This window comes from Phyllostomus discolor, chromosome 12 (genome assembly GCF_004126475.2).
Source record: "Phyllostomus discolor isolate MPI-MPIP mPhyDis1 chromosome 12, mPhyDis1.pri.v3, whole genome shotgun sequence".
Classification (NCBI taxonomy): domain Eukaryota; kingdom Metazoa; phylum Chordata; class Mammalia; order Chiroptera; family Phyllostomidae; genus Phyllostomus; species Phyllostomus discolor.
In genome coordinates this window covers 1,569,456-1,593,205 of record NC_040914.2, presented here as the reverse complement: position 1 = coordinate 1,593,205, position 23,750 = coordinate 1,569,456, and the positions used below count along the sequence as shown (strand labels likewise).

General features: G+C 47.4%; 1 protein-coding gene across 1 annotated transcript; it reads left to right on the top strand.

Moving 5' to 3' along the window:
* Positions 1-2,828: 2,828 nt before the first annotated feature.
* Positions 2,829-23,376, top strand: SDHAF1 (succinate dehydrogenase complex assembly factor 1). Its single transcript, XM_028530287.2, has 2 exons — positions 2,829-2,835; positions 22,324-23,376. Exon 2 carries the CDS (start codon positions 22,374-22,376, stop codon positions 22,728-22,730), a length of 357 nt encoding a protein of 118 aa, XP_028386088.1. The 5' UTR covers positions 2,829-2,835; positions 22,324-22,373; the 3' UTR covers positions 22,731-23,376.
* Positions 23,377-23,750: the final 374 nt, after the last annotated feature.

The following is a 23,750-nucleotide window of genomic DNA, read 5'->3' as shown; positions in this document are numbered from 1 at the left end:
AAGATCCCTTTCTTGCCCAAGATGTGTAAGGCACAATTATAAATCTTCCCTTTATTCTTACAACAATTATTTCCAATGGGTACTATTAGCTCCTTCATTTCTTTTAAAGATTTTATTTATCCATTTTTAGAGAGGGATGGGAGGGAGAGAGAGAGAGAGAGAAACATCAATGTGTGGTTGCTGGGGGTTATGGCCTGCAACCCAGGAATGTACCCTGGCTGGGAATCGAACCTGAGACACTTTGGTTCGCAGCCTGCGCTCAATCCACTGAGCTCTGCCAGCCAGGGCTACCTCCTTCATTTTACAGAGAAGTTAAACAAACTGCCAAAGGGAACTAATTCAGCAAACCAGGAGACAAGCTTTGAACCCAGACAACTTGTCTGCAACTTGCTTCACTGTGCTGGCACATATGAAGTTGCCAATATTTGATGTCCTACAAATGTGACAGTTTCACCTAGTTCAACCTAAGTGTTTGTATCCTGGGGGAAAAAATTCCTAGCCTTCATGCAATATTCCTAGAACCTTCAATGTGAGTCCCAGTATACCAGAGCTTTCAGCACTGTTTCTGGGATCTTGGAATCCCAGTATGAACCCCAGAATTCCATTTATTTATTCAATGATCACTCATTGAGTATCTACAGTGTTTCAGGCACTATTCTAAGTGCTTTTTGCATGTTTTTTTTACATGAATTCAAAGTGCTTTGGTTTTTACTGAGTTTCTGACCCCATTCTCAGTCTGTGTCCTGAGGATCCTCAGACCTAATCCAGAAATTCTAAATTCCCAATTCCAAAGTCTTACAAACCTTCACCCACTCCCCATACCCAATTCCTAGATTCCCAGTCCCAAATGCTGTGGGCAAGTATGGTCAGAACTAGGGACAAGAGCTTCAGCATTTGTAGATGCTGCGGAAAGCCCTTACCACCCTATGCCACTCACCACACACTCTGAAACCCCTGCCATTATCCTGAAACTCCAGCATTCTTGGGACTCTACAGACTGACTTGATCTATGAACCTCATTCATTCATCCATGCATTAATTCAACAAGTATTTATCGAGCACTGACTATGGGTCATACATTGTTCTAAATGTGTTGTACATAGGCACTTTCAGAATCCTCAGCTTTCAACTACCAAGATCTGATCAAGGAATAAATACTACAGCCCCAACCCCCAGAATCCACAATTCTCACCTTCCAAGTATTGTTGGAAAAGGTGCTAGGACCATGGACAGCATCCCAAGCATTTAGTGGCCACTGTGAACAGACCCCTACCCCTCGATAGTGCTCCCCACCCCAACCCCAGGATCCTTGGTACTGACACTGGGCCTCCAGAGGCCCAGCTTGATATACCTTCTTTGCACGGGTGAATGGTGTCTGGCAGAATTTAACATTCCAGGCTCTGGGCAGCAGTACACTCATCTTTCACTGTGGCTGTGACACCAGTCAATTGCTGCCCCTTTAGCCTGCATGTGACCTATGTCCCTGGGATCCATGTAGCTCTAGCTCTTCCAGCAGCATACAGGATACATGTGTTGGGGCTGTGGGCTGATTACAATGGGGATCCCATGGATGACCTCCATGTGCCAGGAATTGTGGCAAACACTAAGCGGCCTGAAGATGCATTGGACTGGGCCTTTGGCAGTAACTGCTTGGTTGGTTCTCCACATGGATGCCTGAATGCTGCTGTCAAGATACTACCACTGCCACCACCCTGTGTCACCCTGCCAACCACCAACACCTCAGCCTGTTTTGTCCACATCTGTGACTTCCTTGGATCCCCTGGAGCCCTTCCAGTTGTGCTATGAGCTGCTAGAACCAAGCCCCTATTTTTATAAGATTTTGATTTATTTATTTTTAGAGAGAGGAAAAGGAGGGAGAAAGGGAGAGAAATATTGATGGGTTGCCTCTTGTATTAATCCTGACCAGGGACCAAACCAACAACCCAGACAAGTGCCCTGGCCAGGAATGGAACCAGCAACGTTTTGGTTTGCAAGATGACACCCAACCAACTGAGGCACACTGGTTAGGACCCAATCCTCTGGTTTTAAGATCACATGGTGGATGTATGCCTAAGCACTACACCTGCCCCATACTCAGCCTGTACTATGAAACCTGCTACCAGAAGTCAAGCCTTTGTAGGATTGCCCAGGGCCTTAATCCAGGCTTTCCTCTTGGTCATCTGGGAAACCCATCCTTGCTGCTGACCAGGGTTCGGTTCCTTGACTATTACCCATCCCAGGGTGCCAGCCCATCCCTGCACAATTTAGTCCTTGTACTTCTCATGGCACCAGCCTCCAACCATCCCTACATGTCTCATCATGATCCAGACCCTCAACCTTGTCCATCCTAAACTTTCAGAACAGCTCTGATAAAAGTCCAGCTCCCAGCTGAGATTCTTCATGATTTTCAGTCCTGATTATGGTCCAGCACTTCAACCTTAGCCTCTTTAGGGATCCAGACCTGTTCATGGTCCAGCCCCCAATCCCTTACCCATCCTATACCTGTAATCCAGGGTTAGCCTCCTGGTCTTCACCTATCTGAAGTATTGAGCTTCAGCTCTGCCCAACTTGGAACTTCCCATCCCTCACCCTTGCAGGGCCCCATGCCAGGTCCTAGCCCCAGAGTTGGGTGGTGAGACTCCAGCAGCCACATTCCACCAGTCACCCTACTCCTCACAGGCCTACTGTGCCCTTCACACTCTAACTAAATGCTGGGCACTCTGGCATGCCCAGCCACTTATGTGGAGCTTGAGCCACTGCCAGGCTGTGAGGACAGCGGGTGCTGCCACTAGGGTTGTGTGTGTGATGCAGCCTTTGTGCTGAGTGATGCCACCTGTGTGCCACAGCTCACTGTGGTGTCGATGGATACCTCAAACCCCATGCACTGCTGCTGCCCCTTCGCCCTGTGCCCAGTGGCTGCTGTCACTGCCACTTTAGCACCTGGGTAGCCTACACACCCTGACCCACAGCCACAGGTGGCCTAAGCCTCTGCCTTGCCTCGGGCATGCTCCATTACAGAACCTTCTACAGCACTGCTTTCCACCTCCTGGGCACCGGCTGTCGGTGGGGTGTATGGTACTTTGTGGTGGTGCTGGAGAAAAGTCTACAGATACTGGAACTCCACTGCCTGCTGTTCCGCGCACATGGACACGGCTTCAGCCTGGACTGCTAGGACTCCGGATATACAAGTTTTGGCAAAAGTAGGTTTACAGTTATGATTGTGCAAAACATAGTTTATTCTTGTGTCATTATTGATTAATAATTGTATTATTTATATTACAACTGTAAACCTACTTTTGCCCACCCCTGTATTTTGGTGACCCCCCCCCACCCTGTCCTCCATCCTCATTTTAGCTACCTTTAAGTCTCTTCTGGTGGGCAGGACCTCTGTGTATTGCTCCCCTAATGCCTTCCCTTCATCTCCACTCTCCTCTCCCTCCTCCCTTCTCTCCTCTTCACCAGATCACCTCTCTTCCTGTCCTTCCCCTCTCTTTCCCAACAGCTGAGACTGCATGTCCCTGCTCCATACTGCCTAGGTTCTCTGTCTCACTTCCCTCCTCCTCTCTTCAGCACCCCAGCATGCCCACCCACCTGTCTCTCCCACCCCTTAATCTTAATCTCTGTTTTTTTCTCCTCCACCTGAGTCTCCTTGCACCCTTCCATGCTTCACAACTACCATTACGTCTTCCCAAACTCCATCCACCCTCCGCCAACCTCTGGTCCTCACTTGCCTCAAACCCTTCTCTGCTTGCCCTCTCTCATTATTGCCCTTCTTCTCCATGCCTTCCAGTCTCTTTCTCTCCAGAATGGCCCCTTCTCCTGTCCCTAACATCCCCTCTGTTCTCTTTCCCAGCTCTGTAGACCTTCATTGTCTCCCCTTCCTCCAGATCCAAGGATGCCCTGTAGGCCACCCTCCTGTTGGAGACAGAAGTGTCCTCTACATCCCCATACCCACCTCACCACTCTCCCTCACACTCACTTTCCCTCCCCTGTCTTGGGCTCCACACACCTCCCCTCAATACCCACTCAGAAGCACTGACTTGAATGTCCCTTTCCTCCTTGACTCTCACCTCCCTCTTACTTCACCCCCTTACTTCACTTCCCTCTCATTCCTCCAGTCTCTCTCCACTCACTCTCCCTCTGTTTTGGCACACTACCTCTTACTGCTTGCATACACTCCCTGCACCACCCCTCCCCACTGGTCTTCTTCTTGATTATCCCCAGGCTCGGACATACTCCCTACTCCAGCTCCACCTAGGGTACCCGACCCCTGATGGCAGGTGGGCTGTGTGTTAGTATTCCTTTCTTAGCGCTGACCAGCAGTGGGAGGAGGGGGTGGTGTGTGCCTTTGCGCATTCACCTCTGTGGCGCTCAGGGTTCATGGAGGCCCACGCCTGCTTTCAGGTCCCTTGTCCAGATGGCTTCCAGAGGCCAAGCTGGTGTGAAGTCAAGGGCTGGAGACCCAAGTCAAGTCTTGTTATACCACAGGTGTTAGTTGAGAACCTCCTATGTATCAGGCTCACACTGGAGATACAGCACCAAACAGGACAGAACCCTGCACATATTCTCGTTTGAAAAACAGTTTTAATTTTAGCTTAGTTAAAATTTACAGAGCACTCATTCAATATCAGGCGCTATGTTAAGACAGTGGTTCTAGAATGGTTGTCCCTGGACCAGCAGCATCAGCAATACCCAGGGCTTATTTACAGTGCAGACTCTTGCCCTGCCCCATACTTACTGAATCAAACTCTGGAGTGGAACCTTGCAGCCTGTTTTAACAAGCTTTCCAGGAGATTCAGACACAAGACTAAGTTTGAGAACCTCTGTTTTACCTACTTTAAGTCAGTTCACTTTATTTGCAAACTGCTCTAGGAAATAGGGACAGCTGTCTGTTTTCTGTCTATCTGTTGAGAAAACTGAGGCACAAAGAAGCTAAGTGCTTTCTCAGATCTCACAGCCAGTAAGCTGAAGAACTGGTCTTTCCATTTAGCTCCAGAATCCTTGCTCTGACCCCTTATGCTATAGGATCTCTCCAACAATAATGTAAAAATAGCCCCAGTGATAACATGAAAAGAGCAGCTGACCTCTATTAAGCCTTGCACTACCTCAATTCTCCCTATAGCCCCATCACACAGGTACATTTTATGGATAAAGGAAACCAAAGCATCGATGGTTAAGGAATTTGGCCAATGTCACACACCTACAAAGTGATTTAGCTGGCATCCAAACATTTGTTCATTTATTTAACAAAGTCTCACCAACTTTGAGTCTTTATGTCCATGTGACTCCTCCATGCCCCTTAGGGACTCTTGGCCCCACCTTAACATATCATTTTTGTGTCATTGTCCATCTCTTTCTGATCCCTTTTTGCCTTTAGTTCAAATGCTCCTGATGGGAATGTTTGACTTGCTCTTTACTTAAAGATTGATGACTATCTCACCTCTCTCTGCCATGGTCATTTATCCAGCCTTGGCCCATTCAGCTGTGGCAGAGGTGGGGTCACGGAGACACAGTGTGACCACTATATCAGGCAGGACTCTTTTTTTTTTTTAAAGATTTTATTTATTTATTTTTAGAGAGGGGAGGGGGGGAGGGAGGGAGAGAGAGAGAAACATCAATGTGCGGTTGCTGGGGGTTATGGCCTGCAACCCAGGATTGTACCCTAGCTGGGAATTGAACCTGGGACACTTTGGTTCCCAGCCCACACTCAGTCCACTGAGCTATGCCAGCCAGGGCTGAGGCAGGACTCTTAATGGCAGTGTCAGAATTCCAATTCATACTGGGAGAAGAAAGAAAAAAGGATTCAAACCACATATAATTTCAAAGACCAATAGTACTTCTATTTTTGGGCTTAGCTAGATTAAGAAATTTCAAATGCAGTTATAGAAGAAATCTCTTTCCTTCTGTATCATTCTCTCTTCTCTGTCTTGGTCTTCCTTTCTTTCCTCGCTCTATGTGTTATCTTTGTTGTCAAGCAGAAGAGTCTCTTCTTGTCCCGTCAAGTCTTTAGCAACTTTAAAGTGACAATTCTACTAGCTTCAAAGCTCTCCCCAAAATGTAACACCCTTTTCCCATTGATCCCAGCAAAAGCCCCAGGTTCACTACCCACAGGCTTTGCCTGACCAATTATTAGAGTACAGAGGAGAGAGAAGTAATCTGATTATCCAGCCCTGGATCACCTCAGTCCACATATTGAAAATAAGGATAATCGTTGCAAAAAAGGAGGTGGAGGTATTATTATTAGAATGGTAGTAAGGACAAAAAAGACATCACACAGAAGTCTACTAACAGGTTCCTCACAGACTTAAACAGGCATGATAGGTGGGGTCACTTGGTTCAGGAGATAATCACCCCTTCAGCAAACACTAGGGGAGGGGGCGCAAGACCCCAAAACAAAGAGCAGGGCAATCATGTTAGTCTTTCTAGGGCCCATTAAAATAGGTAGTACACTGTATGGTGTGCAGACACCACTCAAACATTGCTGGTTATTATTACTGTTATTATTAATCTAAGAAGGATAAAATCTGGGGGTGCTGTTTGCATGGAGGGCCAGCCCCTGGCTTGTCTGATCCTACCAAGATGCCTCTCCCCAGTCATGCAGTGCCCTCCACAAAGCCACTACAGCCTCTGTGTGAATCCCTGCTCTGTGGCCTGTCAGGGTGTTCAGGAGGTGGCGCAGCTCCCAACTCCCTGTGCGATGATGGATTCTTCCTGGCTGGGGGTGAATGTGTCCCTGTGGACTACAGTTCCTTTTTTTTTTATCCTCACCTGAGGACATTTTTTCATTGCTTTTAGAGAGAGAGGGAGGGAGAGAGAGAAACATTGATGTGAGAGAGAAACATTGATCCATTGCTTCCCATATGCACCTGGACCAGGGAATGAACCCACAACCTAGACATGTGCTCTGTCCAGGAATCAAACCCACAATCCTTTGGTTACAGGACAATGCTCCAGCCAATTGAGTCACACTGGCCAGGGCTGGACCACCACTCTTGCTTCTACAATGGCTAGTACGTCCCTGTGAGTACTTGTTAGAGTTTCACTTGGATCCTTCCACTTTGTCTCTGATCCCCATGCACTTTCTTGTATAGGTCTTATCTCAGAACCTCTAGCTGCACCTTCCCTTCAATAGCACCTCTCCTTTCACCCTCCCTCCCTTCCTCCACAGCTTTGCCAGACCATCCTCACCAAAAATTGCTTCTGCTCCTGTCTGTACCTGCCAAGTGGGTGAGGGTGTGACCTGTGTCCCCTTCAGCTGCCCTATGGAGGAAGACTGTAATATCACAAACAAGTCCTAAGCTGTCAATTGCAAGGTGAATAGGACTGTGGTCTGAGGGGTTCAGGGATTGGAGAATGACTCCTGGCTCCTGGAATAAGGGAACTGATGACTTAGATTCTTGCAGCTTGGGGTCCCTGACCTTCTCTTTTCCTCCAGGTCCCTTGCCTCCTCTCCTGAGCCCTGTGACCCCACTGCTGGTTTCCCCACCTTTGCTCCCCAGCCCCAGTGCCCAGCAAATTATCACTTTGTCCCATGTGGCTCTGCATGCCCAGCCACATGTGCAACCCTCAGCTCCAGAGCACTGTAGCAGTGGCCCTTGTGTCCCTACCTGCCAGTGCCTGCCTGGCCACTTTCTAGTGGTGGGTCGATGTATGCCCTGTGGCCACTATCCCTGCTTCCTGTTTCAAGGCCACACTTTCTAGACAAACAATTGTACTCAGCACAGCTACTGTCTTGTCCCTGAGGCCCTGGTGAGCAAGGTACCCCAGTGATGGCCTGACAAGTGCCATAGTTGCTGCTAGGCCTCCACAGGTGGCTGGCACCACTGCCTGTTAGCTCAGTCCTCAGCAAGCCCCACTGTCCTGGGGGAGCCACTAGTCTGCCCTGTCACTGGAGACTTCCACTCACACACATGTGGAGGAGCCCTCTGTGAATTCTCTGGCTTCTGTCTATTGCCTTGCACATCTCTGGAGCATTGCCCAGTCCAATCTTGATACCTTTAGCCTAGATTCAACCCTACTTCTTGGCCAAATGGCTGTACTGAGGCCCTGATCTTTTCAGCCTGAGGCTGGACACAAGTCCAAAAGTTCTCAATCACATCCAGGTGAGTCTCCACAGGACCCACACTGACTCACCACCCCTCACTATCCTCACTACCCTCAAGTCACCCATAGTGGCCCCTTTTCTCCTGCTGATGCCCTCCCTTCTTTACTCTCCCACTGGTCCTCAAAGATGTCCACTCCAACTCTCTTGTGCCCCTATTCATCCCCTACCAATAGCCACTGACCCTCTCCTTATTGACTTGCCTCTTGACTCCTTCCCCCTGATTCTCCACTTGTCATTATTAACCACCCTTGAGACTTCTATTACTCTTTTTTTTAAAAAAAAGATTTTTAAATGTATTTATTTTAGAGGGGAGGAGAGGGAGAAAGAGAAGGTGAGAAACATCAATGTGTGGTTGCCTCTTGTGAGCCCCCCACTGGGGACCTGACCTGGCCCGAAACCCAGGCATGTGCCTTCACTAGGAATAGAACCAGTGACCCTTTGGTTCACAGGCTGGCACTCAATCCACTGAGCCACACCAGCCAGGGCCTATTAGTCTCTTATTAACTATCCAGAGTCCTCATTTGACTCCCTAGTTGATTTCTCTTTAACCCTCAGGTTCATCTGTGACTTTCCCACTGACCCTCCCTTTCACCCCCATTGAATATCCCATTAACCCATTCCTCCTCCCCAGCTGATACTACTACTGTTAAATTGACTTGCCCATTAACCTCACTTACTATTCTATTGATTCTACCCCACTCCCCTACCCCATCGATCTACACTGACCTGTCCAAGACCTTCCCAGGGATCCACTGACTATCCCATTAATGCCCATATTTACACCCCTGTGGATTTTCCCATTGAACTCCCACACCATGTGATTCTCCCATTGAGCTTCCTGTTGATTCCTCCATTAAATTCTCCATTATGTTCTCCTTGATCCCTCTCTGATCCTTCATTGAAATTTCCAAGAGTGTCTGCTGACCACTGCCACCACCTGCCTTCCCCAGCTGTTCTCAGCCAAATACCCTCCCTGTAAGTGGACAGAATCCTGGAATCGCTCCCCTTCTTTTGGGGCTGCTGCCTCTGCATTTACTGCCAGGGCCTTCAACTCTACCTAGACATACTTCAGTTTCTCACTAACCTAAAATTGGACAGCCGAGCACATGTGCTGCTATGGAGGGCCTACCTGTGTGGACTCTGTGGCCCAGGGAACCCAAGCAGCCCCTTGCACCCTTGCCCAACATCTGGAAAGTGGCAGAGATGCCAGTCTTCAGGCCCCTCTGCCCAGGCCCAGGTCCAGGCCCAGTGACAACACACTCAACTCCCAGGGGATGCATACTGTGAGCTGCTGGAGGTGGCCAAGTCTCCTCTGGGGCCATGCTATGCAGCAGGAGATCTGCTCCCTTTTTTCACTGACTTCCTGGACAATGTGTACTGCCACTGTGGCACCTGCCACAAGGCCTGGTCAGCTCTGGCAGGTTCTTGGCATGTGCCTTGTGGCCCTGGAAGACGCCTGACTTCTGTCGTGAATGTGCAGGAATTGGCAGGCATAGGTGAAGCTCAGAAGAGCTCCATTTTGAGTCACCAGGAAACAGACGGGAGAGGACCAATGGAGAAGTTCAGGCCTGGGTAGACGGAGCCACGCTGAGAAGGATGTGATTTGGAGAAGTGTTATGATTAGAGTTGAAAAGCAGCCAGACCTGGAGGGGCAATAGTTTCATTAACGAGTTCTTTCTGTCTCTTGTGCCCGTCTCTTTTTCTCATTGTCTCTATGTCTTGCCGTACCTCCCTCTCTATGCCTCCTTATTTCTACCTTGAGTTCCTATTCTTTCTGTTCCTCGTTCCCTCCTGCTGAGTACCGCCGTGTTAATCCTCCGTCTCTGCCCTCCACGTCTGTTCAAGGGTCTCTGCCCACAATACCTGCTTCTCGTCGCTCTCACTCCCCATGCAGCTCGCCCCAGCGTCGTAGCGCTGCCGCACTCACGCTACAAGCTGTGCTGGGGGTTGGGGGAGGCAGGGTGTGCGGCCCAACCTTGTGCTAGCCTTGTGCGCTAGTGAGGGCTGCGTGTGCGTCTCGAACCTTGCTGAGCTGCGTTCTGCGCGCCTACAGCCTTCCGAGCAGGCAGCTAGATACCGGATACCCCAGCCTCCGCAGTGCACCGGTTGTCGCTGCAGCCCTAGCCCTAGCCCCAGGGGAAATGCACTGCGGGGGGGGGGGGGGGCTGTGGGCGTGGCCGCGTGTGTGGGCCTCCACACAGGCTTGCGCATCTTCCCGCACCAAGGCGGATGGATCACTCTGCCTTTGCGCGCGCCCTTCAGCCCTGTTCTCGCCCAGGCCGGCACCGCATGATCCGCTGCCTAGGCTTGGATGGCGACCGGCCAGGCTGCTCAGTCTGCAACTCACCCTCTCCCGGCAGTGCCTGCAACCAGACACCGCCTTTGTTGGCATCAGGTAACAGAACGCTGGACTGCGCCCAGGCCCCGCCTTCTTCCTCCTCACTGAACGCTCTATGCCCTGAGGGGCTCTATGCACTGTGGGGCTCTATGCCCCTCAGGGCTTAAAAGTTGGTGCATGTATATAACAAGGTAGAAGCATTGTCTGAAACATAGTAATGACTCACTAAAGGGTAGCTCTGAGTACCCTTTTGTATTTGTATTATCACCTAGTACACAAGATTGGATAAAATCAGTCATTCAGAATTACTTGAGTAAATATAACAGATATGGATAATCTCTTCATGGCCAGCAGCAGGGTAAGCCCTGGAGGATTTGATGGTGAGGAAGTCCTGGAGGAACTCACATTCTTCTGGGAAAAGAAATAAGTAAAATAGGTGGTACATCACATGGTGGGTATGAGAACTATAAAGACAAGTGAAACAGGAAAGAAAGACAACTTACAGAGAAGGTTTAGAATTTTAAATAAGATGGTGAGGAATAATCCACTGAGAAAGTAGTATTTGAGTAAAGATCTGAAGGAAGTAAGTGAAAGAACCTCTGGGAAGGAGCAAGGCAGAGGGAACACCAAGTGCAAAGGTAAGGGGACTGGGAAGGTGCCTAGTGTGTTGGAGAAATAGTGAGAGAGGCCAGTGTGGCTTGTGCTGAGTGAGTGAATGAGAGGTTGAGGGGCAGGAGATGATGAGGTCAGAGAAGAGACAGGGGCCAGACTACTAGGGCTTTATAGGGTAGGCAGTGGTAAAGACTTGGACAGAGCAATAGCAGGGAAAGAAGAAGTGTGGTGAAATTCAGCATCCAGAAGTAGAGCTTTAAAAAGAGGTGTGCCTAGCACTCATGAGGAATATAAGGCCAGAGAAGGGGCCCTAGAATTTATCTAGTGCTTATTATGTGCTAGGTACTGTTCTGAGCACTTTGTATCATTTCATTAAATCCTAATCACAGTTGTATCAGTCAGCTAATGCTGCATAACAAGCAAGCTCAATACTCTCAGTGACTTATCCCACGCAGCTTTTTCATTCACATATTTGTGAGTTGACTGGTCTTTAGCTAATCTTGGCTCAGGTCATAAAGCATTCACCATATGCCTAGCATTGCTCTAAGCATTTTTTGGTAATTCATGTGATTTCCCCAACAACACTATTAAGTAGGTACTCTTATCCTCCCACTTTACAAATGGAGAAACTGAAGTTCAGAGAGGCTAAGTTCCTCACCCAAGTCTTATAGCTTGTTTGTGGCACAACTGGGAGGGATGTCCAGGTTACTGAGAAAGAAGTACAGGAGCAGGCTCAGACTTCTCAGCCCTTTCCTCCTTCACAGGTGGGTGGTGAATGCTGCTGGCTGCCCTGGGCACTGCCAGACCCAAACCTGGGCTACATAAGAGGACCATCATGTGGTGGTACGCACAGCCAATAGGCTGCATCTCATATATGACTGGGGCAACCAGGTATGCCTAATTGTGCCTCCTACCTTCCACAGCTGGCTGATGGGGTTGTGTGGGGTCTTTGGTGATGATATTGGCTCCTGTGACCTACGTCTGAACACCATATTCTACCCCAGGGCCCGGTCACTACCCCCTGTCACTGTTCTAGAGAGACCTTGGGTTTTGCATCAGCTTCCCCATAAAGCTTGCTCAGATCTTCAAGGCTCCAAAACTGTGTGGACTCCTACAGGCAAAAGATGGCCCCTTTGATAGCTGCCTGGGTACTATCAGCCCCAACACATCCCTTAGGATATGCCTAAGTGCTGGTCATGGGTGTGTCATACCCATGGCCAACACTTTGGCCTGTGATGCCCTCAGTCTTATACCATAGCCTGACAGGAGGCTAGGATCCCAGTGATGCCCTGGAGGGGCCTCAGGCTTTGCCGTGAGTGCTCTGGCTAGGCCTGAGATGCATCTGAGCAGATTGTGGGCTGACAGGAAGAGCTTCTTCTCCTGGTGGGGATCAGAGAAGTCTTGAGATGAATGGAATTGTCTGAGGAGAGTTTATGGGAGGGACATTCAAGGAGAAAAGAAGTGTAATTGCAAAGGTGTAGAGGTTGGAAAATATCAGTGGGAAGCTACCCTGACTGTGGAGGGAATCAATAGGATTATGCAAACCCTGAGAAGAAGGGGAAAAAAAGACACCTGCTGACTAACTGGGCTCAAACAAAAAAGGCGGAATGCAAACTGTTCTTCATAGAGAAGCCTCTGCAATGGACTACAAGCCTCTGCACAGCTAAACTGCCTGCCTGCATTGTGATTCTGCAGTCTGAGTCAGCCCTTGTAAAAGTTTCCTGGAGTCCTGTTCTAACCAATAGGACTGAGGCTTTCCCGCTCCAGCTGGAGCTGTGTAGATCCAACCAATCAAAGTGGCTCTATTCTGACCAATCTGGACCGTGCCTTTGGGTCAATCAAACTGTGAGGATTTGGTGTCCTCGGTTGCATGAGGGCGGACCAGTCAGGGACCAGAGGTGGGGACTGTTAGAAATGCTTGAGAAACAGAGGCAGGAGGAACCAGATTATCTAATCCAAGTGCCTTTATTTGATGCTGCACTTACAGGCGGGCTGAGTCTGGACTGACTGCAACCCTGGGGGAGGCAAGAATGGGGCTTTTTAAAAGAAAAAGCAGGGGGTTTGTGGGGGAACAAGGGAGGGATTAGTATCCTGTTCTTCTAGGCAATTGCTTCAGGGTTTCAGGTTGTGCATTGGGACAATGGGTTAAGTAAAGGGCTGGGCTGTTCTCAGGTACAGGAAGGTCAGTCTGACCACCAGCCATTATGGCTGGCATCAGCTGTCTGTTGTAGGAGGTGGGGGAGAGTTTCAATTAAGCTGTGGGCTGTCAGTGGAGTTGGGATAACTGAGTCATGAGCAGTCCAGCAAGTTGGGAAACTGGCCTGACCCTTTCAGAAACTTCTGTCTGTATAAGCCACTTCCCCAGTGGGCTGGGAGAGCACAGACTGAAGACTTTGTTTCCCTGGCTAGACCTGAGACACTGAAGATCTAATGGACCCAGAGTGAACCATCACAGAGCAGAGCTGTCGAGTATAAGAGGGTCCTGGCCCCAAGGCTGGGGCAGCCTTAAAGTGATGCTGTTTTCACAGCTATGGGGAAGAGAAATTTAAGTCCTAGGCACTTGCCTTTGCCATCCCCCTGCAGCCTGACTTGTCCACCCCAAAGCCACTACCGCATCTGTGCACAGATCTGTGATGGGGACTGTGTCCTGCCTACAATCCCTGCTCATTGTTCCACTGGATGCTATGAGGGCTCTAAGTGTGACCCTGGCCTTATCTTTGATGGCAAACACTGTGTGTTCTAGGACCACTGCTGCTGCTTCCACAAATAGACACTACATCCCTGTAAGAGAGGTTCCTAGGCCTGAGCAGGTAGACACAGAGTCTTCCAAACCCTGTTATAAGATGTTCCGTGAACCACATCATATCAGTCAGCATTTTCACTTGTAACTGATGGAAAATGATGCCAACTATCTCAAATACAACAGGTAATAATGTCTACTTTAACTTGTGTAAAGTTGAGGCCTTTAGGCATGACTGGATTCAAGGACTCAAATGATGTCACTAGGACTTGAGTTTCATTTATATCAGCCTTTTCCTTTTTCTGTTTTAGCTTCTATATTATGTAGGCTGTAGGTCCAAATACTATAACAGAGGCTCAAAATCACAGTGGCTTAAATTTTATAGAAGATTATTTCCCTTTCATGAATAGTCCAAGTGTAACCAGCTTGGTTCCTCCAAGTCAGGGACACAGGCTCCTTCTATCATCATGTGGCTTTGCCTCCCCTCTAGTATTACCATCTTCTGTCCCCTACCACTCTACATTTGAGCAAGTTGGAAGGGGAAAAAAGAGGGGACAAGGAGATCAGGCTTCCTCCCTTTCAAGGCACAACCCAGAAGTGGCACATACCACTTCTGTTCACTCCCATTGGCCAGAACTTCATGGAAGGATTGCATTTGGTTGCAAAGGAGACTGGAAGATGTATCTTTAACTAGGTGGCCATGTTCAGCTAAAAATTCTAATTCTAAATGAGAAATGGAGAAGAAATATTTGAAGACAACCATAGCCTTATTCTCAAACCACTTCTGTGTTTGTGGGGCAGTGATGGTCTCCTATTGCTCCAGGTTTATGACATACAGTTTAGCAATCTCAACAGGAAGACAGCACTTCGCCAGCAATAGTTCCAGCAGAATTTCCAGTGCTGGCTCATATTGTCTGAGTTTAAGTCAGTTGCCTGTTCCTAAACCAATCACAGAGACCAGGGTATGTGGTACTCTGATTTGTCTCTAACTGGCCAGGCCTGGGACATGTGCCCAGAACTAGAGCCAGAAGGAAGATACTGGGTTGGCCAAAAACTGTGTGTTTTTTCCATAAGATGGCTCTAGTATCGCTTAATTGTCTTTAACTTTATTCAAAAACAGTTTTATTAAATTGTATTGTGACAGCCGTCATATCAGTGTGCATTTTTTTTAAAAAATCAAAATTGATGAATTTTGTGTAGCCATTTTAATATTGAAGATGGAAGAAATATGCAACATTTTGGCATATTATGCTTATTTTGAGAAAGGTAAAAACACAACTGAAATGCAAAAAAGATTTGTGCAGTATATGAAAAAGGCACTGTGACTGATCAAATATGTCAAAAGTGGTTTGTGAAGTTTTGTGCTGGAAATTTCTTTTTTAAAAAAATATATTTAGACCCTGGCTGGCATAGCTCAGTGGACTGAGTGTGGGCTGTGAACCAAAGCATTGCAGGTTCAATTCCCAGTCAGGGCACATGCCTGGGCTGCAGGCCAGGTCCCCAGTGGGGGCTATGTGAGAGGCAACCACACATTGATTCTTTCTCTTTCTCCCTCCCTTCCCCTCTCTAAAAATAAATAAATAAAATCTTTAAATATGTATATATATATATATATATATATATATATATATATACACATATATTATTGATTATGCCATTACAGTTGTCCCATTTTCCCCTTTCACTTGTCTCCACCCGGCACACCTCCTCCCACCCACAGTCCCCCTCTTTAGTTCATGTCCATGTGTCATACATACAAGTTCTTTGGCTTCTTCTTTTCCCATGCTATACTTAACCTCCCCCTGTCTATTTTCTACCTACCATCTATGCTACTTATTCTCTGTACCTTTTCCCCCTCTCTCCCACTTCCACTCTCCTGTTGATAACCCTCCATGTGAGCTCCATTTCTGTGGTTCTGTTCCTATTCTAGTTGTTTGCTTACTCTGTTTTTGTTTTAGATGTGGTTGTTATTAATTGTGAGTTTGCTGTCATTTTAGTATATTTATTTTTTATCTTCTTTTTCTTAGATAAATCCCTTTACCATTTCATATAATAAGGGCTTGGTGATGATGAACTCCTTTAACTTGCCCTTATCTGAGAAGCACTTTATCTGCCCTTCAATTCTAAATGAAAGCTTTGCTGGATGGAGCAGTCTTGGATGCAGGTCCTTGCCTTTCCTGACTTGGAATACTTCTTTTTATCCCCTTCTTACCTTTAAGATCTCTTTTGAAAAATCAGCTGACAGTCTGATGGGAACTCCTTTGTAGGTAACTGCCTCCTTTTCTCTTGCTGATTCTAGGATTCTCTGCTTAATTTTAATCTTGGGTAATGTAATGATGATGGTGCCTTGGTGTATTCCTCCTTGGGTCCAACTTCTTTGGGACTCTCTGAGCTTCCTGGACATCCTGGAGATCTAATTCCTTTGCCAGATTGGGGAAGTTCTCCTTTATTATTTGTTCAAATAAGTTTTCCACTTGCTCCTCCTCTTCTCCTTGTGGTACCCCTATAATTTGGGTGTTGGAACATGTAAAGATGTCCTGGAGTTTCCTAAGCCTCTCCTCATTTTTTAAAATTCTTGTTTCTTCATTCTTTTCTGGTTGGATGTTTCTTTCTTTCTTCTGGTCCACACCATTGATTTCAGTCCCAGTTTCTTTCCCATCATTTTTGGTTCCCTGTACATTTTCCTTTATTTCACTTAGTGCAGCCTTCATTTCTTCATCTAATTTGTGACCAAATTCAGCCAATTATGTGAGCATCCTGATACCAGTCTTTTGAACTGGGCGTCTGATAGGTTGGCTACCTCTTCATGGCTTAGTTGTATTTTTTCTGGAGCTTTGATCTGTTCTTTCATTTGGGCCATTTTTTTTTGTCTTAACACACCTGTTACATATGAGGGGGTGGAGCCTTAGGTGTTCACCAGGCAAGGGTCACCCTCATAGCTGTGTTGTGGTGCTGTATATTGGGGAGGGGTCCAAGAGGGAACAATGGCACTTGCTCCACTCTTTGCCAGATTTCAGTCACTTCCCCTACTTCACAAAAGCAAATTGGGCCCTTCTGGTGCTGATTCCCATGTGTGTTGGCTTGTGTATGTTCTAGGACCCTGTGGGTCTCTCCTGTGAGGCTGGGAGTTTCTCCCAGCACCTCAACTTCCACAGGTGTTTTCAATCAGTGGATTGAGGCTTTATTTCCCCGTGCTGGGATCCTGGGTTGTGCAGTCTGTCCTGCTACCCAGTTTTGCCTGGTTTATCAGTCTGCCAGTCGCCTTATGCGCCGCACTCCCTTCCACAATCCACCACTTCACTGGATCTGCCAGCCACCACTTTGCCACGAGCCCTCTTCATCCCAACTGCCCAACTCTGCCCCTCTTACTGGTCTGCATAAATGTGTCTTCTTTTAACTCCTTCGTTGTCGGACTTCCATACAGTTCAATTTTCTGTCATTTCTGATTGTTTTTTGTTTTTTAAATTATTGTTGTCCTTCGTTTGGTTGTGGGAGAAGGCACAGTGTGTCTACCTATGCTTCCATCTTGGCCGGAAGTGGTGCTGGAGATTTCTTGCTGGATGATGCTCCATGTTTGGGTAGACCAGTTGAAGTAGGTAGCGATCAAATTGAAATTAACTGAGAACAATCAATGTTCTACCATGCAGGAGATGGCTGACATACTCAAAATATCTATGTCAATAAAGTTATTGGTGAAAAATACGTATTTTATGGAAAAACTAAACAAACTTTTAAAATTATATTATATTAACATAATTTTATTATGTTAGTACAGTTGGATTGATTTTTCCCCTTTTGACTCCTTCATCCAGCAACCCCCACTCCCTCAGGCAATCCCCATACCATTGTTCATGTCCATGAGTCATGCATATAAGTTCTATGGCTATACTGTGACTACCTATTTGTACATCTTAATCCCCTCATCTCTTTACCCATTCTCCCACAACCCCTCCCATCTGACAACCATCAAAATGCTCTACATATCCATGATTCTCTGTTCTTGTTTGCTTAGTTTGTTTTATAGATTCAGTTGTTGATATGTATTTTTTGCCACTTTATTGTTCATAGTTTTGATCTTCTTTTTCTTAAATAAGTCCCTTAACATTTCATATAGTAATCATTTGGTGAGGCTGGGGAGGGTGCCACATGTTACCTGGTGTTTTGGGGCCTCTTCATCACCTTTGATGGCTTCAGTGAGCTTGCACCCATGCCTGTTATGCCCTGTGCCTATAGGTAGCCATGTTGGTAGGTTTCAGGCCCCAAGATCTTGGCTGGTTCCATGTCATTGCTGATTGTTGGCCCTGTTCTGGCTGTGCTTCCCTCCAACCATGAGTGATCCTTGGCTTCAGGGATGGCTGTGCATCTGTGGGAGCCAATTAGGAAATAGGGGTAAGGGACTTCCTCAATTCCCACCCAAACCCTGTGTAACCTGATGCAGATCCCTGAGGCCTAGTAACCCCATCACTGGCCTTCCTTAGTCTTTTGACATAGAATTGTTCTCCCATGATCCTCTGGTCTCATTTTGGTCTCCATTGGCTCCATGTCCTTGACCTGTTCTCCCAAGATCCTCTAGACCCCACATAAACTTCACCTTGGACTTCTCAGGACTCACTGACCTCACCTTATTGCAAAATCTGCTGAACTCCTAGGGACTACCACTGACTGAGTAATCAAAGCTGTAATTGGGAAAGCACAGGCCAAAGTGATCAGGGAACCACAAGCAGGTTGTAGAAGCCCAGAGGAGGTACCCCCAGTTTAGGGGATCAATGAAGGCTTTCTGAAGGAGGTGACAAATGAGCTGGACCTCATGTTAGGCTGGGGAAGACATTGTTAGGCTAGAACATTGTAGAAGAAAGTTAGGTAAAGGGAGGACTGTATTTTCAGACTGTGGTGAAAATCAACCAATGAGTATAAAATAGCCCACTAAATGTTCATTGACTTAGGGCCAAAGAGGCTATTGGTGACTTAAGAAATCACAAAATCACCCTGGCTTGTGTGGCTCAGTGAATTGAGGGTCAACCAGCAAATCAAAGGGTGACTGGTTCGATTCCCAGTCCAGGGCATATGCCTGGGTTGTGGGCCAGGTCCCCAGTGAGGGGCACGTGAGGGGCACATGGGAGGCAACCACACAATGATGTTTCTCTCCCTCCCTTCTCCTCTCTTGGAATGAATAAATAAAATATTTTTTGAAACTGTGAAAAATAAAAAAGAAAGAAATCACAAAATCCAAGGAGCAGGAGGGCAGCACCTGGATTGCAGGGTTGAGTGAGATTTAAAAAGAAGAGAACAAGCATAGACACCATCATTGACAAGTTGTCTATGCAGAAAGGGGAGAACAGAAATCAGCCAGGAAGAGGCGAGAGAGTCTTAGAACTGATTTATTATGATAGTGATTTTCAGATGGTAGAAACTCAGGAATGTTTAAGTGCTATGGGAAGAAACCAAATAAGGAGAAGTTGGAAATCAGCAGAGAGATGCCAGGGTGGAGCACACCTGGCTCTTCAGGGAACGTGGGAGCCAGAGAGCAACAGAAAAATTGGAACCCGAGCAGACAAAATGGATAGTATTTATAATAGAAAAACCTGAAGTCCCACACAGAGAAACAGGGATTCGAGTCTCCAACCGGGGATTCGAGGCTAATTGTAGGAGTAGGAAGATGGGCCACCAAGAGAGCAGCTAGGGTATCTGCCACAACCTGGCAGGTAAACTAAGCCAGAGCCTTTGGTTAAAGGATTAAGAGACCCCTGACTGTGTCTTTTAATTGTCATGTAACCTTGCTCAAGGGACTCAATCTCTCTCTGTGCCTCAGTTTGCTCATTCGCAAAAAGTGGTAACAATAGTACCCACCACATAGAGTAGCTTTGAGAATACATGCTTGGCATATAAGTACTTAGTAAGTCTACACTCTTGCTGCCACTCTTATATTATTATTGAGGAAGCAGTATATACAGTGCAGTGGTTAAGAAGACAGGTCATGTCCTGGCTGGGTGGCTTGGTTGGTTGGAGGATCATCCTGATGCTCTAGGGTTGTGGGTTCAACCCCAGTCTAAGTTTAAGTGTTATTACAGGAATCAACCCATGAATGCATAAATAAGTGGGACAACAAATAGATGTTTCTGTCTATCTCTCCCTCTCCCTAAAAAAAAATTTTTAAGAAAAAGAACACAGGTCATGAAGTCAGAACCCCTGGGGTCAAAACGTGGCTCTGCCATTTACCAGCTATGTGGACCTTGGCAAGCTATGTTACGTTTCTGGGTCTCAGTTTCTTTATCAGTAGGAGAAAAGATGCATAATTAGTATAGTATATAGTACTGCTGCTCTGTCTTGACAGAGTGTTGGTGAGGATTTAATCATTTAAAATAAATGTAGCCCTGGCTGGTGTAGCTCAGTGGATTGAGCGCAGGCTGCGAACCAAAGTGTCCCAGGTTCAATTCCCAGCCAGGGTACATTCCTGGGTTGTAGGCCATAACCCCCAGCAACCACACATTGATGTTTTTTTCTCTCTCTCTATCTCCCTCCCTTCTCTCTCTAAAAATAAATAAATAAATACTTTTTAAAAAAGTTACTTATAAATGTAAATTTAAAAAAAATAAATGCTTAAATCATTTTAAATATTCACTATTTTAAATAAATGGATTACATAAAAAATTTGGGTTACACTATTAAAACATCAATTGCATCATATTTTATTGCATGTTATATTAATATACTGTGTTATAGGGAACCGATCAGCATGGCAATGGCAAATGTAGCCCAGTATTGATCCGGAAAACCAATCAATACAAGGTGGCACACAGGATCCAGGTGCACAGATTGGCTTTCCCATGGGGAATCAGGCCTGCATTGTACCTAGGCTGCTATGAGACTTGCTTTTGCTAAAACTCCCTCACCCTGAGTTAAGGCTGCAGATGTTTAGTGTATATCTCTGAAGCAACTCCCTAAAGTCTGTGGTAAGATGTCCCAAGGACAAAATGTAACCAAATCAATCATTTTCATCATTCCCTTGCATTTGTGAATTTTTTTTGTAAGAAGTAGTTACTTAACTAAATCTAGAAATAACGAGAACCTTCTTGATGTAATGTGACTGGAAAGCAGTAAAAACCTGTCCAGGCAAGGGTCAGCGTTATCCTCTTGAGAGAGTGGCTGTGCCATCACTTTTTCTCCATAGGACTCGGTACTCCGTGGGAATTTGTGTACCGCATCCACAGCACACAGACTCCTGGGGGCTGGAGTCTGCATCACTGTGTCATGTATTATCCAGAGGCTTTTTTTTTTCTTTAAACCTCCCTTTTAGGAAAGTGTTTACTATGGAAATTTTCAAGCATCACAAAAGACAGAATAGTGTTATGAAACCCCGTTATGGTTATGAATATTTTGTCATTCTTGTTTTCATCTTTCCCTACTACTCTTTTTATTTTAGTCGTGCTGGAGGATTTTAAAGCAAATTCCAGAACTTATTCCTCTAGCAAAGTCTTAGATATGTATTTCTGATAGAGACACCAGCAGGATTCACAGTGCTTTCTGAGCACCCCCTTGACTCCAGGGCTCTAGCCCCACTCCCTGCCCCTAACTTGCATCCTCTCTCCGCAGATGAACCGTCCAGGTGTACGGGGTGTGGTTGCACGCTGGGCAGAGGGCGGAGGGCTACCATGGAGGGGTCCCCATGCTCCAGGTAGAGCCCGAGGGGCCCCTGACCCTGAGGTCCTCCCTCCACGCTAGGAGGACGCCTCCTGGCAGCCTGTGTGGACAACGGAATTGCAGCCACTACCTGATATTCCCAGGACTTCGGGGTACCAAACTAGTCGACGTGCTCCAGACATGCCAGGGCTTCCACAGCTGGTGATGACCCTCCTGCTCGAAACCCACCCGACCCCCGACCCCGCCTCACTCAGAAGGGGTCGCGGCCATTCCAACTCGGTGCGCCACAGGCTACCTTTGGGGACTTAGAGGCTACACCCTCTCTCTGCTTGTCTTCCCATAGAACGGAGAAGCCTGTCCTGCCCACTGTGCCCCAACACTTCGCAGCGTGACCATGTTTCTCTGCATGTCCTCAGGGCTGGGAACGCCGACACACACCAGCCTTGAGGGTGGGGACGCACGAAGCTTCCCGAGATTGCTTTAATAAACGATAAAAAACAAAACAAAACAAAACAACCCAAAAGGCTAGAGCCCGTCTTCTCTCTACCATTGCCCCCCCGCGCCCTGAAGAGACTACGGATTCGGGTCCCAACCTCTAGGTCCCTCCTCCCCTAGGACGCAGGAGTTAGATCAGAACCGCCAGCCGCCTAATCCCTCCTTCTCTTCCGGGTTCCCAGAACTGCGGTCCTCTCAAGGACACAGATTCCCTGAGAGGAGGTCCGAAGAGCCAGAAGTTCCGCCCCTTGCTCGCAACACTGTGACGTAACCGCAACGACAGCCAATAGGGAGTGACAGAACCGGATAACAGGAGGCGGGAGGGGGAGGTTTTGGAGCTAGAGGCGGAAGTGACTGTTTTCTTGTATCCTGTCTCTCTCAATTGTGCTGCAGCAGCTCCACTGTCCTGGACTGGTACCCGCGCGCACCCGCGGCCCAGCTCTACCATGAGCCGGCCCAGCCGGCTGCAAAGGCAAGTTCTTAGCCTGTACCGTGAGCTGCTGCGCGCCGGACGCGGGAAGCCGGGAGCTGAGGCGCGGGTGCGAGCGGAGTTCCGGCAGCATGCCTCCCTGCCACGCTCTGACGTACTGCGCATAGAATACTTCTACCGCCGCGGGAGGCGCCAGCTCCAGTTGCTACGCTCCGGCCACGCCACGGCCTTGTGCGCCTTTGTGCGCCGGCGGGAAAAGACCGAGGAGCCCAGCGGCCGGGCGGGTCCTGGAAACGTCCCTGAGGATGATGACAATTCGAGGAGCCCGCTTGACAGCATGAGGTCACCAGAGACCCCACCTAAAAAATGGTGACAGGCGGAAGAGTTCAACTAGTGGTGCCGGGGAACCAGGGAATCCGCCTGATGGAAAATGAGAGGTCTTAAGAGACGAGACTAGTTCGATGGATTAGGGGAATCAGAGTTCGCCTGGCGACGTAGGCTCCAAAGACTACCGTGATAGATGGCGAGAGATGCTTGACCTTGTTCGATCGCTGGTAATTTGTCAGCCTCCCTAATCGGAGTTTGGGTTGGCCTGTGTCGCTAGCTGGCTGGACTAGGTCAGGCTGAGAGCTATTTATTCAAAGGCATGGGGAACCAGAACGCCCCTACCCCTGTTGGAATGAAGAAACTGAAACACCCTTCTCTTGACCCCTGGCTCCTTAATTCCTTTCTTTGTGTTTAACTCTGATAACAGCAGACTTTTTTGCTGAGGAATTTGAGAAGATGCTCTGATGGACAGTGAGAAGCCCCGAATCTCCCTTTGGAAAACTTTCCCTCTATTAATTGGAACAAACTAGGTCTGGTGAGGAAGGTGCTAAGGGGTCACATGCTAGCGATCATTTCAAGACCCCTCAAAACCTCTACACCTACTTGTTCTAAGGGGGAGCCCTGATTCCTCCACCCTTCCATCTTCAGGACTGTTGAACACAGGAAATAAAGTTAGGATGTGCTTACTTTCCTGTTGGTGGTCTTAAACATTTTTTGTGTTTGGGGATTTTTGAAGATGCCCCTACTCTTCAAGAAATCACCCTAGCCCTTACTGGTGTGGCTCAGTTGGTTGGGCATCATCCTGCAAAGCACTGGATTCCCAGTCAGGGCACATGCCTGGGTTGCGGGTTTGGTCCCTGGCTGAGGTGGGTGCTAGAGGCAACCAATTGATGTTTCTCTGGAATAGATGTTTCACTCCCTCATTTTCTCCTTCCCCCTCTCTTTAAAATTAAGTAAATAAAAAATCTTTTAAAAATAATAAAGTTAATATTACCTGCTTCTACTGTTTAACTGTGACTAGAAAATTTTAAATTATATTTGTTTTTAATTGTATTTTATTGATTAT